Source organism: Sminthopsis crassicaudata, chromosome 3, assembly GCF_048593235.1.
Source record: "Sminthopsis crassicaudata isolate SCR6 chromosome 3, ASM4859323v1, whole genome shotgun sequence".
Taxonomy (NCBI): domain Eukaryota; kingdom Metazoa; phylum Chordata; class Mammalia; order Dasyuromorphia; family Dasyuridae; genus Sminthopsis; species Sminthopsis crassicaudata.
In genome coordinates, this window is record NC_133619.1 from 342197369 (window position 1) to 342211955 (window position 14587).

Genomic DNA, 14587 nt, shown 5'->3' on the forward strand with positions numbered 1-14587 from the left:
AAATCTTCAATAAACCAAAATAGCCCAAGGGGTAATTATGTTACAAAAAATAAATGGAAAAAAATAACCCTACAAAAACCCACAGCAAATACTAAATTACCATCCAAGTGATGTGATCTCCTGGAAAGAACACAGGCCTTAAAGTCAAGTACAACTTTGGGATAAATCATTTAACTTCTTTGGGCCTGTTTCTTCATCAGTAAGATAAGGTGCTTGTTCTATGTAATGTCTTCCTTGGATCATTCCTTTACTCACAAATCTTGAGCCATTTGTGACAGAATACAGGTATAAAAACCCTACATAAGTTTCCTCCAAAGCAAACACACCACTACCCACAAACATAGCACAAGACGACATGGAAAGTGAAATGATTTTCAGTGGACCTCAGTTTCACTATTTGTAAAATCGTTTCAAAGGTCTTTTCAACTATAAAAATCTATAAGGACTTAAATGAGTTGAGAATCTTTCAAAATGAAGAAGTGTGTAATTTAAACCGTGACCAAGAAAGTAATGAATTATCTAACAAGCAACATACACAGAATAAAAACACATTTTTGTCCCTCTTTAAATTACTGGAAAAAAGCAATAAAATTGAAAGGAAATAAAATTAGATTGAACAAGGAGGTCCACTGCACAAAAAATTTTCTTAGTTTGTTGTATGCAAACTTTAAAGCACACATATATACTAACTAAAATTACCATGTTTCTAAAGTTTCAGAAAAATACTCGTTTTGTGATGGAATGCTTACTTTACACACTACCACAATAAATAAACCAGGTTGGGCCCTTATGTAAACTACTGTACTTCCAAACTGTTAAATTTGTTTTTACCATTTCATACACTTGAAAAGACTTCAAAATATTAAGCTATACTGAAGAGCAATAAAGAAAAGTCTCACCGCAAACACAGCAAGATAGGGATTGTCTGAAGAAAGGTAGGAGCCTATTAATTTCTGTAAATGACTTGGGATCCCCAGGGTCGTAGTTGAGCACTAGGCGGCTCGCTGAAATGTAAAGAGCAGTAGCATTCACCGGGTTCATTGCAGACACTTCGACACTGATGATTCCTGGTTAAAAAGAAAGTTCGGGTCCAACTCTGTAACCAGACAAGGAACAATGGCCAAGATGCAAGAATTCGTTTGAAAACAAAGTTGAACCTCTGCCCAAAGAAGTAACTTAAATCCGTACAAGTTCCGGGAGCTGAAGAAATCCTCCCACACATGGGACCCCGGCGCCCCTCCTCCTGAGTCCCTGAGACTTCCAGACAAAAAGAAAACTGTGTTCGAGTTCCTCCAGAGCAGGAGCCGGAGCGGCAGGAGGGAGAGGTTTCCGCCCCAAGCTAGTCCGAGAAGCGACTCCTGTGCGCGGTGCGGCCGGGGGAGGCTCCCTTAGTGGAGCTCGGTGGGGATTCGCTCCAGCAGCATCTCCCGCCGCTATTACCAACCTCCTCCCCGGTAAGGTGCGGCGGCGGAAGGGGGAGGGGGAAGGGCTCGGGGGTGAGGGGAGTCCAGGCCCCCCGACCCGGTGCGCGCGTGTGTGTGGAGCTGGACGGCTGCTTCTCTGCGGGCTGCACCCCTTACTCCATCACAGCGCCAGGCCGGGCGGGAGATGCATCAGCTTCCACACTTCTACTGCAAGCGGTGGCGGCGGATGTTGCTGTCGCTGTAGCCGCTGCCGCCGCCGCTGCCACTGCCGCTACTGCTGCTGCTGCCGCCGCTGCCGCTGTGCTTGGCGGGGCCCGCCGCCGCTTCCCCCATGTCGGACGCGGGGCCCCGGGGCTGATTCCGGTTCTCGGCCCCGGCCCCAGCGTCCACCACCCGGCTTTCGCGGAAGGAACGTGGGTGCGCAGGAATCACCTCGGGGGGAGGGGCTGGGGTCGCAGGCGGCGGGATGGGGGCGGGTAACAGGCCCGGGCCAGGCCGCGGCGCCCCTCTCTCACACACGCACGCACACACACACACCAACACACTCACACACCGGGGTCACCAGGCGCAGGCGCCGCCCCCTCACTGCCCCGCCATCTTCTCCCTGCCACAGGCACCAGTCCCTCCGCCTTCAGAACACGACGAGGACAGCCGCCGCCACCTCCCGCTTCTGCAGCTACAGCTTCTTTTCGGCCGCCGCCGCGGTCACCAGCACACACCGCCAGGCCCCGCCGCCGCCCAGCGCACACACACAGCAAGGCCCGGCCGCAAGCCCCTCCCCCAACACACCACCGCCACCCCTGAACTCCACACGCCGCCCCGACTTTGTCTGTCCCGGGCCGCGGCAGCCGCAACGGATCTCACGGGCTTAGAGGTGTCTCAGGCCTTGCCGGCGACAACGACCGTTACCCCAACGGGCAAAGCCACGGTCATCCCCGAGACTCCCCCGCCGCCGTCGTCGCTACCGCCCACACGCATGCGCAGTCTGCACCCTTCCCCCACCCGCTTCCCCCGTCCCTTCCCTTCCCTTTTCCCCTGCTTCTCCTCTAGGCGCCCCCGCCCCCTCTTTCTCTCTTCCTCCTCCCTCCCCCCCACCCTCAGCCCCGGACCTACCCGGCACATGCGCACTGCCCACCTCGCACCGCCGCCAGTCTCCCGCGCGTGCGCTATGGACATCTACCCAGAAAACAGGATAAACAGACGAGCGCGTTCACGCACCCCACCTAGCCGCTCCACTTCTCCCATCCCTCCGCCCCTTCTCCAAAAAAAAAAAAAAAAAACCCGCTACCTTATGCGCATGCTCGACTGCGCGAGTTCTTTTCCTCAAGTCTTTGGGCTTGACTGACAGCAAGCGCATGCTCACTCTCCATCTTCCACCACCACCCCGCACCCCACCCTCCGATTTCCCGCCCCCTCATCCCCCAACCCACGCTCTGAGACTAGGGGACTGGGGTGGGGGGCGGGGAAAGGGTAAAGTGAGCCTTTCCCAAAGTAAACTACTGGGGACCGCCCTCTGTGTCTTCCACTTCCACCACCCCTGGAATACCGCATGCTCTTTCAGCCTTTGCCTAGAATCGGGGAAACGTCCTCCTTTCTTTCTCCCGCCACGCACCCAGCCTCTCCCAACAGCTGACGAACTACCCCGGCGCCCACCTCCTCTACCCACCTTTCGTTGTGCGACTCCCGAGGGCGTGGTGCCCCACGCCGCTGCGTTGGCAGCGACCGAAGCAGGAGGGGGACCGAGCTGTAGGGGTCAAGGTCAGTCCAAGCTTTCTAGGGATTTCTGCTCGGAGCCCTAGCTCCTTTCTGCGCGAACGACGGGTGGCCAACCCCCTTGCAATCTCTAGCTTACTGCCTCTAGGTTACCCTTGACTCGTGTCCAACTAGAGGGTCCCGCCAAGAATAAGACCGGCGCCAATGGCTCCTGCATGCTTTTCAGTTACAGGTGCCAACACAGCGCACCTCGAATGCTACGGAGAGGCTGGGGATAACGGCAGAGCACCAAACCAGGACCTCCTACTGACCTACACTGTCTCCAAGTCTACAGCCCCACACTAATTGGCACTGACTTCCCTCTACCACCCCCACAATCCGCGTACTTCTCTCACCCTATCCCTTTTTGCAATCTTGATTAAAAAAAAAAAAATCCTGGACAGGTGACCACCACTCAGCTGTCAAAGTGATTCTCCTAAAGCGTAGGTCCGATCAAGTTACTCTCTCTCCCGTCTCCATAAACGCCATTGGCTCCCTTTCACCTCCAGAATCAAATACAAAATCCAATGGCGTCCAAATCCCATAACTTGTTTCCTTCCCCTCCATGTAAGGCTATCTAGTGGCACTGACTTCTCGCTCTTAGAACCAGGCACTCCCAGCTATTTCTGGGAATTCTCACTGACTGCCCTTCGTGCTCGGAAAGCTCTCCATATCTCCATGTCTTAGCTTTTCTGGCTTCCTTCAAGTCCCGGCCAAAAAGCTCACCTCCAATAATTCCTACTGATCCCCCTTAATTCTGGTGCCTGCTTTCTGTTGATTATTTCCAATTTAGCCTGTAAATAACTTATTTGTATATAATTTGCATGAGTCATCTCCATTAATTAGACTGAGCTCCCTGACAGTTTCGGCAGGACTTTACCTTTCTTTGTATATCCCGCTATGCTGAGCACAGCCTGCTACATTAAGTACTTTATAAATGTTTGACCCACTGATTCTGACATCCATATGTGTCCTGACTTGGGATTCCAGAAACTTACTTTGGCCCACTTCTATTGATAGACATGACTTTTCTGTGAGAATAAATAATCTGATTATTCCCAATATTCTGCTATAGGGATGATCAAAAAAAATTATACTTAACTAATGATAAGAAAAGTACCCTAGGAATTTATCCCTGGAACATCCTTGACTATTTTCTCCTTCAAGATATGTAAATATCTTAGAATCCCCCAAGTAAGAACTCCTTATTCAAGTGTTTTATGATCATTGATAGTCTAGTATTTAACAAAGGAAATAAATTACTGACTTTTTCTTGACTTGGGTTCCTATTTTATGTACCTTTCTCAAATCTTGATACCAAAAAAAACCAAAACAAAACCCTGGTACCTAGTAATATTTGATGTTATCAAAGTCCTGATTGTTTCTATCCAAATACCACTAAGATCATGAAATACTAAGCTTAAAGGAAACCTTCCAGGTGTGTACTAGTAAATATTTAACAACTGGCTGTCCTCAAAGTGTGATGCACAAAGTAAGACATAGTTTGCATTAACAGTTTCTCCATGACTTTGCACTAGACAGTCAATGAAACAATAAACCAACCCTTGATTTGTTGAGTTTGCCAATTTCTAATTAAAGGTGTAAATAATACTGATACTTAAAATTTATCAACTATTTAATCAATACTCAATACAACAGCCTCCAATACACCCTCTTCCTATAAACCCTGGTGAGGTAGAAATCACTCTCACCCAAATTAGCTCTGATACCTAAACTAGGTGAGAATACAATCAAAGACCTTTAAAATATATATATATTTTGAAGGCCATTAAGTGAAACAAAATGAGACCAGACAGCCTTTTGGCTGAGAAATTTGGTCATTTTTATTTATGATTTATGATCATTTCATGATTTATGATAATCCATAAATGATCAAATTGATTGGGAAGGAAGGGAATTTCAAAAATTAGAGCTAATATCTCTTAACACTTTTCTGAGGAGAAGTTGATGAGCTCCTAGGTAACTAGGTAAGGTTGGCAAAGAAATCCTGAAATGCAGATAAGATTATAATACTCCTTGAGGCAAGCAGAGAAGGGACTGTTGGGATCTCTTCAACCTTACAATCCCACCCCAGTAAAGATGTTGGGAAACCCCACCTCACTGTATCCAGTCAGAAAACTAAATTATGTCATTTCCCTAATTTCCCCTATAAATCTGCCTATGGCCTATGCCATCTTTACAAAATCCCTATTGGCTTTAGTCCACCCTGGGATTTTGCCTTGTATCTTTCTTCTCACCTCCTCCTGCATACCTCATGATTATAAAAAATTATAAAAGTTATAACTAACTCTTTTGGGGTACTAACCTCCTCTATGGATTTAGTCTCCCAGTCAATGGTGGACTCCACCTCATGTCTTATTCCCTTTCTCTTGATTAATTATAAATCCCACTGGGGAACATGCCTTTGCCACGTACTCTCTAAGCTTGAGCCCACTTTTCCCTAGACTCTATATGTACTTGTCAGAGTACATCCCAAATCTCTGTGATGACGTTTTATGTCAGCTGCCCTTAATGTACTACCATTGCACAAAAGCTAAAAGCTACTTCGGGTTAGCTAACTAAATGATTCTCACCTGATCATCTCAGAAGGAGCCTGAGCCAAATGGCATTGAAGAATGAATTATCCCTGATCCCTAAGTCCAGCTACAGGAACCCAGGGAATTATAAGTTTGGAATGAGGATGTTTGGGGACAAACACATGGGTGACACTTTGAAAATTGTTCTTGTTCTTATTTTTGTTTTGTCTCTCCTCCCAGACAACCTTGAGTTCAGTAAGGTGATTCTGTGACATACAAGTGAATTGGATTTGAGTGAGGGGAAGAGATGCAAGGTCATTAGCCTCAAAATCATCTGAGTCCAGCAGTCAGATATGGATCTGAATGACTGGAAAGTCATTCAGTGGGAGACTTTGGCCTAAGGTCTTTAATAGGTCTCAGTTTGACTAAGGCAACTTCCCAATTAATGATTAAAGCTGGGTAAGAAATGAAGCAAAGAATAGCCTTTTTTACCTTGTCAAAATATATAAATAAAAGGACTCAATCTGGAAAGGAAAGAACCTTTGAGTTTCTGGTCAAAATAGAAACAATCTTGATTCCTTCACTCTGAGGCAATCAGGGCCAAAATAAAGACCAAATGGGCCTGGGACCTTTTGTTAGTAAGTCAATGAGAACCAGATTGATTTGAATTTAAAGCCTTAATAAATCTAGCCCATTGAATTTGAAGGGAGGAGTGGAGAAAGGAAGGAACCAAGCATTTAATAAGGGCCTAGTATTTATTAATAAGGCAGCATTTATGGAGCGCTGGACTGAGATCCAGGTAAGTCACTTAATATATATATATATTTTGGCGGGGAGCACATCTAGAAAATGAGCAGGAGAAGGAAACAGCAAACACTTCAGTATTTTTGCCAAAAAAAAAAAAAAAATCAAAAAACAAATGAGGCCATATTAAGCATCCCAGGCACTTTTCTAAGTGCTTTACAAATTCATAACATCTCAGCATCATAACAACACTGCAAAGCAGATGCAATTATAATTTCCATTTTATAGTTGAGGACCTGAGGCAGAATGAGATTAAATGACTAAATCAGTGACTAAGACTAGAATTGAGACATTCCTCATAAAAAGCCCAGCATTCTATCCATTATACCACCTATTGCCTTAGCTAGAAAGGACTGTTAGGAACATCAGACTTGGAATCAGAAGACATGGTATATGTCAAAAACATAGTGACCCATTTTCTTATAATGGAAATAATAATAAATGAATGATACGTACCTATAAGGCAAGGGAGGACTTCTTATGAAAGTTCATTCAGATTGGCCTCCCATCTCTGATATTTCAGGTGTAGAATGCAAATGGATTGGCAGGTGAAAACCACAGGTATAAAAGATGTAAGTTTCCAGCTTGGGATATGGAAGTTTCCCAGAAAGGGGGAGGTAGTAGGAAGGGAGTATTAGACAGAGGAGAGAAACAGAAACAGGGGTAACCTGCTTCAAGTGATTTCAGAAAGGACCAAAAAACTAATGAGGCTTTTGGAAATATCCCAATGAGTAACAATACTTATTAGGAACAGGATCATAGGTCCTCCATAAAAGAAATACCCCAATGTCTCAACAGAATGCAAACCCCAAGAGATTTTACTGAGTTGGAAAAGCTTTATGTTTATTACCAGGGACAAACTACTTGATGTTCATAGATCAGGATAATTTAGGATACAGACTTGTGACCAATAAGTTGGCTTTTAGGTAATAAATTCTTCAGTCACATCAATCCATGAACAAATTAAAATTTAGAATAACCAACCTTATGCTCTGTACAGAACACTCTCTGATTTTACACTGATAGCAGATGAGAAGGAAGAGAATGCTAAAAATAATATTTTTTGTTGTTATTCAGTTGTTTCAATTGTGTCCAACTCTTCGTAAACCCATTTGGGATTTTCGTGGCAAAAATACAGGAGTGGCCAGTTGATAAATTATTAAAGGATATGAACAGGCAGTTTTCAAATGAAGAAATTAAAGCTACCTATAGTCATATAAAAATGCTCTAAGAGAAATGCAAATTGAAACAACTCTAAGGCACCACCTCACTATCAGATTGGCTAATATGACAAAAAAAGAAAAGGATAAACATTGGAAAAGATGTGAGAAAATTACACCAATGCATTGTTGGTGGAGTTATAAACTGTTCCAGCAATTCTGGAGAACAATTTGGAATTATGCCAAAAGAGCTATCAAACTATGTATATGCTCTTGGATCCAGCAATATCCCAAAGATAATAAAAAAGGGAAAAGGACCCACATTATACAAAAATGTTTATAGCAGTTCTCTTTATGGTGGCAAGGAATTGGAAATTGAGAGGATGCCCATCACTTGGGGAATGGATGAACAAATGGTGGCATATGAATGGAATAGAATTGTTCCATAAATAATGAGCAAGGGGATTTCAGAAAAACCTGGAAAGATTTGTACAAACTGGGGCAGAAGGAAGTAAGCAGAACCAGGGTAACATTTTTCAGTGATCAACTTTGATAGACTTAGCCCTTCTCAGCAAGACAATGATCTAAGTCGATTCCAAAAGATTTGTGATGGTATATGTTATCCACCTCCATAGAAAGAACTATGGAATCTGAATGTAAATCTAAGCACATTGTTTATAATTTTTATGTTGCTGAGTATTTTTCTTTCTCATGGTTTTTTCTTTGAGATTCTTCTTTCACAATGTGACTAATGTGGAAATATGTTTGATATGTATAACCTATATCAGATTGCTTGCTGTCTTGGGGAAGGAAAAAGGGAGGAAGGAAGGAAGAAAAGAATGGAAATCAAAATCTTATAAAAGTAAATGTTGAAAACTATTTTTATATGTAATTGGAAAAAATAAAATATTACTGAATAGACAAAAAAATAAAGTAAAAAAAAAAAAGAATGCAGGAGTAGTTTGCCATTTCCTTCTCCAACTTATTTTACAGATGAAGAATATGTAGCAAACAAGATTAAGTGATTTATCCACCTATTAAAGTGCTTGAAACCACATTTGAACTTGAGAATGTATCTTCCTAACTCCATGTCTGACATTCTATCCCATTGTGTCACTTAGCTGCTGTATTAAGACTATGTAAAAATATTAATTTTTATGTTGGTATACTAGCCATTAAGCTTGGTATCTACATACTGAATTGAAAGGATTCCATTCTATATAAGCTAACTCAGATAGCTACTAAGATCTCTCCCAATTCTCAAATACTCCGATTCTGTGAAACATATTTGAAATTCCTCCTAAAGTTGAACCAAGAAGTGGTATCTCTGGCACAAGAATATAGGATCTGGAGTTAGACAACCTGGTTTTGGAACTCAATTGTCATTTACTTTGGGCAAATCATATTAACCTCACTCAGCCCTGTTTCATCATCTGTAAAATTATTGTCTATCTCAGATATTTTTAATCTGTGATGTGGGAAATTATTTTTTAAAAATATTTTAGATAACATTATTTTAGATAATTTTAAAAAATATTTTAGATAACAATCTCAATATGGTTGATTTTCATTATAATCTTGTGTATATTACTTTGTACATTTAAAAACATTATTCTGAGAAGAGATTCATAGATTTCTCCAGATTGCCAAAAAAAAGTCTGTAGCACAAAAAAAAGCTTAAGAATCTCTGGAGATTAATATGATATCTAAGTTTTTTCCAACTCTAATTATATAATGCTGTGATCAATTATATGATACTATGAGCAGTTAACTTGAAGGATAGCTCACCAGGTCTCTTTGTAGAGACAAAAAAAGGCGTCAACATAATTGGTTTCAGCATTCACCCAAAGGCAACAAGAATTATAATTTCATGCAAATTAAGACAACTCTGAGATACCACTACACACCTGTCAGATTGGCTAAGATGACAGGAACAAATAATGATGAATGTTGGAGGGGATGTGGGAAAACTGGAACACTGATACATTGTTGGTGGAGTTGTGAAAGAATCCAACCATTCTGGAGAGCAATTTGGAACTATGCCCAAAAAGTTATCAAACTGTGCATACCCTTTGATCCAGCATTGCTGCTATTGGGCCTATATCCCAAAGAAATACTAAAGAGCGGAAATGTTTGTGGCAGCTCTTTTCGTAGTGGCTAGAAACTGGAAGATGAATGGATGTCCATCAATTGGAGAATGGTTGGGTAAATTATGGTATATGAAGGTTATGGAATATTATTGCTCTGTAAGAAATGACCAGCAGGAGGAATACAGAGAGGCTTGGAGAGACTTAAATCAACTGTTGCTGAGTGAAATGAGCAGAACCAGAAGATCACTGTACACTTCAACAACAATACTGTATGAGGATATATTCTGATGGAAGTGGAAATCTTCAACATAAAGAAGAGCCAACTCACTTCCAGTTGATCAATAATGGACAGAAATAACTATACCCAGAGAGGGAACACTGGGAAGCGAATGTAAATTGTTAGCACTACTCTCTATCTACTCAGGTTACTTATACCTTCGGAAGCTTATAATTAATGTACAACAAGAAAATGGTATTTACAAACATATATTGTATCTAGGTTATATTGTAACACATGTAAAATGTATGGGATTACCTGCCATGGGGGGGAGGGAGTGGAGGGAGGGAGGGGATAATTTGGAAAAATGAATAAAAAAATAAAAATTAAAAAAAAGAATTATAATTTCACGAGTCACTTGGCCAATTTTCTTTGGAGGATATTTGATAAGTATACATAAAGATCACTATGTGGCTTTTTTGCCAATATTTGTCGCAGAAGATAAAATTAACAAATTCAATAAAGAATTAGACTAGATTCCTCTCTCTCTCTCTCTCTCTCTCTCTCTCTCTCTCTCTCTCTCTCTTTATATATATATATATATATATACATTTAATATATATATATTATTTATTTATTTTTAAATTTTTTTTTTTGATGAATGTTGGAGGGGATGTGGGAAACTGGGACACTAATACATTGTTGGTGGAGTTGTGAAAGAATCCAGCCATTCTGGAGAGCAATTTGGAACTATGCCCAAAAAGTTATCAAACTGTGCTTACCCTTTGATCCAGCATTGCTGCTATTGGGCCTATATCCCAAAGAAATACTAAAGAGCGGAAATGTTTGTGGCAGCTCTTTTCGTAGTGGCTAGAAACTGGAAGATGAATGGATGTCCATCAATTGGAGAATGGTTGGGTAAATTGTGGTATATGAAGGTTATGGAATATTATTGCTCTGTAAAAAATGACCAGCAGGAAGAATACAGAGAGGCTTGGAGAGACTTACATCAACTGATGCTGAGTGAAATGAATAGAACCAGAAGATCTCTGTACACTTCAATGCTGTATGAAGAGGTATTCTGATGGAAGTGGATATCTTCAACATAAAGAACATCCAACTCACTTCCAGTTGATCAATGATGGACAGAAAAAACTACACCCAGAGAAGGAACACTGGGAAGTGAATGTAAATTGTTAGCACTACTATCTATTTACCCAGGTTACTTATACCTTTGGAATCTAATAGTTAATGTGCAACAAGAAAATGGTATTTACACACATATATTGTATCTAGGTTATATTGTAACATATGTAAAATGTATGGGATTGTCATCAAGGGGAGGGAGTAGAGGGAGGGAGAGGATAATTTGGAAAAATGAATACAAGGGATAATATAAAAAAATTACTCATGCATATATACTGTGAAAAAAATTATATATAAAAAAAAGAATGATATAATTTTATTTTTATTTTTTTGCTGAGGCAATTGAGGTTAAGTGACTTGTCCAGGGTCACACAGCTAGGACATGTTAAGTGTTAGAGACCAGATTTGAACTTAGGTCCTTCTGACTTCAGAAAAAGTGCTCTATCCACTGAGCTGCCCCCAGACATTTGAAATATTTGAAACTGTATTGCAAGGAACCCTGAAACACAAGTTAGCTTTTATTTTTCAAAAATGAACTTTATGTTGTTTGTAAAAAAAAAAAATAACAACAATAATAGTCATTAAAACTAATAAATGTAGAGGACTATATTATAGGTATGTGTATATATATATATATATATATATATATATATATATATATATATAGAGAGAGAGAGAGAGAGAGAGAGAGAGAGAGAGAGAGAGAGAGAGAGAGAGAGAGAGAGAGAGGCAATCATAGGTAAGATGATTTATCCAGACCCACACATATAGGCAATCATAGGTAAGATGATTTATCCAGACCCACACAGCTTATAAGTGTCTGAGGTCACATTTGAATTCATGTCTTCCTGACTCCAGGACCAGAGCTCTATGCACTACTTCACCTAGTTTCCTATGTAGGATAAAAAGAATGAGGCTATCAACAGAAATAATAATGATATCATTGTTATTGATAACAATTTCATTAAGCCCAACCTATCTTCCCTACATGGCAGGGAAAGTCATAGAACTTGATGTCATTGAAAATTTTCACTAAATGCAAATTCTAAAAAATCATACCTAATAAAAAATGGAATTTAAAATTACAAGCATATCAAATATGATAAGGTAGGCATACTTAGTAATTTCCAAGAAAGCTATTTTTTTAAAATATGATGACATAAGTTTAACTAACAGAACAAGCACTCCAAAATAGAGTAATTTATCAGCCCTGGGAATCAAATTCAAATCTCAAAGTCAAGTCAAATACATCTTGCTTCCTCCACAGACAGTTTTTAAGTTTAAATCATATATGCAATTGGAGAACAACATTGAAGAACAACTTTGAAAGACTTTTAAATGCAAAATGACCAACTGCAATTCCAGAGGACTGATTATCATCAAAGAAAGATGTAAGAGATTTAAGATGTAGAATATGGCATGCATTTTTTTAACACAGCCAATGTAGGAATTCGTTTTGTTTGAATATGTTTGTGTATGTATATATATATATATATATATATATATATATTTATGTTTATATACATATATAAAATAACAAATCAACAAAATTTTATATTCATAAACAACTGGAGGAAAAAAGCAAAAAAAAAAAAAAAAAATGGAGAAGGAAGAGAAAGAAAAAAAGGAGAAGCCAGTAGGAATAATCAGAGAGGAAAAGAAACAGGAAGAATAGATAAAGGAAAAGAGATGAAAAGTAGAATTTAGTTTAAGCAACATTTATTTTATTTTACTTATTTATTTGTAATGTTCTGTTGGTCTGGAGGTCTCTGGACCAGCCTTTGTTTCAGCAGAGTAATCACCATGAGAATAGTCAGGTGTTAAAATCCAAATTCTTTATTATCTCCTTCACAACTAGTTTCCTTGGAGGCCTTCTTGGTTTCAGTGGAGAAATGAAGGACAGGCCTTCCACCAAGGTGGTATAAGATGGAGAAAATCTGTCTGGCTGAGTTTGTCCCAGCTTATATGCTCTATTATAATTATATTATCATAGGTGGGAATCTTGTAAAATAGGTATCAATCTTGTAGAACTATATTAAGTACTAAGTACATGTACTGAACTAGAGAACTAATAATCACCATGCTAAATTAGATAATCATTGTATTATCAATTCCACTGATTTAGCACTGTGTACGAATCCTTGTTTCAAGTACAGAGCTCTGGCCCATAATATTTATTTTTTTTAATTTTATTTTTTTTAATTGAAGCTTTCTATTTTCAAAACATATGCAAATAGAATTTTTCACCACTGATCCTTGCAAAACCTTGTGTTCCAATTTCCCCTCTTTCCCCCACCTCTTCTCCTAGATGGCAAGTAATCCAATATACATTAAACATGGTTAAAAAAAAAAAAAACATATATATATATATGTGTGTGTGTGTGTGTGTGTGTATGTGTGTGTGTGTGTGTGTAAATCCAATATAACATACATATTTATATAATTATCTTTTTAAGCAACATTTTTAATTGCCTGATATGTGTTGGGTGCTGAAAATATGTCAAAATGTTGAGATTCTGTCATTTCATTGGTGTAGAAATTCTCAGAACCAAGACCACTTATATAACTCATATTGTTTCAAAGTTGCCTCCGGATCATAAATATTCCACGATGTGTCCATGATCTTATAGTTAGAAAATGGATATCTTCTTCTTCTCCCCCAGGGAATTGGCTCAGGAGGTTGGGAGAGATGGGAAAAAGCCTGGGATCTGTGCCTGAGCAACATAAAAACATGAATAAGAGACTTGAGTTGCCAAAATCTCCAATCAGACAGACAAGATCAACTGCACTAGAATGTAATTACAGATTTTTCTGAACACTTGCTACATCAACTGAAGCAGAGGGCAGACCATTAACATTAAGTTACCCTTGTCTTCAAAGAATTTGTGGTCAAGTCAAAAATCTAATACAGAGATACACTAAAAAATGCCAACTAGTATATGAGAAATAGTAAGTTGTTTTCAATAAAATACAATAGGAAGAGGAAGAAGACAGTAACTAAAGGAATACATGGATTAAAGGCAGCCAAATTCTACACACAAACAATGACGAGTAATTCCAAAGAAAAAGAAATAATTAAAACACACACACACAAAATAAAAAACAGCCAAATACAAAAAAAAAAAAAAGCAAAGTAGAGTGCCAAACAATTTTTAAAAAATAATTGTAGAAGCATCTGATTAGATAAAATAGCAGAAGCAATAAATAGAAAAAGAAACCATATAAGAAATTCTGATGATACTCATTTCCATATGGATAGAAAACACATTCAAAGGAAATTGGTAAGAATGATTAAATCTAAAAAAATCAAATGATTAGATAAAAGCTCGAATTTTTTTTTAATTACACTGGGAAAAAAAATGAAAATTTTTAAATTTTAAAAATGAGGAACTAATGATTAAGAGTACATACAAAAAAGAAACTTAACAAAAAATTCAAAGAAACAATAAGCCCAAGA

At 39.4% G+C, this 14587-nt stretch overlaps 2 protein-coding genes across 3 annotated transcripts in view; one reads left to right on the forward strand and one right to left on the reverse strand.

The window, feature by feature from the left end:
* The window catches only part of MSL2 (MSL complex subunit 2), a 39085-nt gene extending 35873 nt beyond the window's left edge, over positions 1–3212 (reverse strand). The window contains exon 1 of one of the 2 annotated variants that reach the window (XM_074301599.1): positions 3091–3212. Coding sequence is in view for 1 of the 2 variants with exons in the window: in XM_074301598.1 (XP_074157699.1) it covers positions 900–1041 (142 nt within the window). In the remaining variant the exon portion in view is untranslated. Of the gene's footprint in view, positions 1–899; positions 2402–3090 lie in introns of those variants that run through there. The other variant, XM_074301598.1, reaches the window with a different exon arrangement.
* On the forward strand, positions 1117–3584 carry LOC141562111 (uncharacterized). The gene is made up of 3 exons (XM_074302118.1): positions 1117–1137; positions 1265–3182; positions 3364–3584. Exons 1-2 carry the CDS (start codon positions 1117–1119, stop codon positions 2294–2296), a joined length of 1053 nt encoding a protein of 350 aa, XP_074158219.1. The 3' UTR covers positions 2297–3182; positions 3364–3584.
* Positions 3585–14587: the final 11003 nt, after the last annotated feature.

Coding starts and splice junctions, on each gene's coding strand:
- LOC141562111 (XM_074302118.1), top strand. CDS start 1,117: ATGGCCAAGATGCAAGAATTC. Junction 1,138..1,264: donor TGGCCAAGATGCAAGAATTC/GTTTGAAAACAA, acceptor TGAGACTTCCAG/ACAAAAAGAAAACTGTGTTC.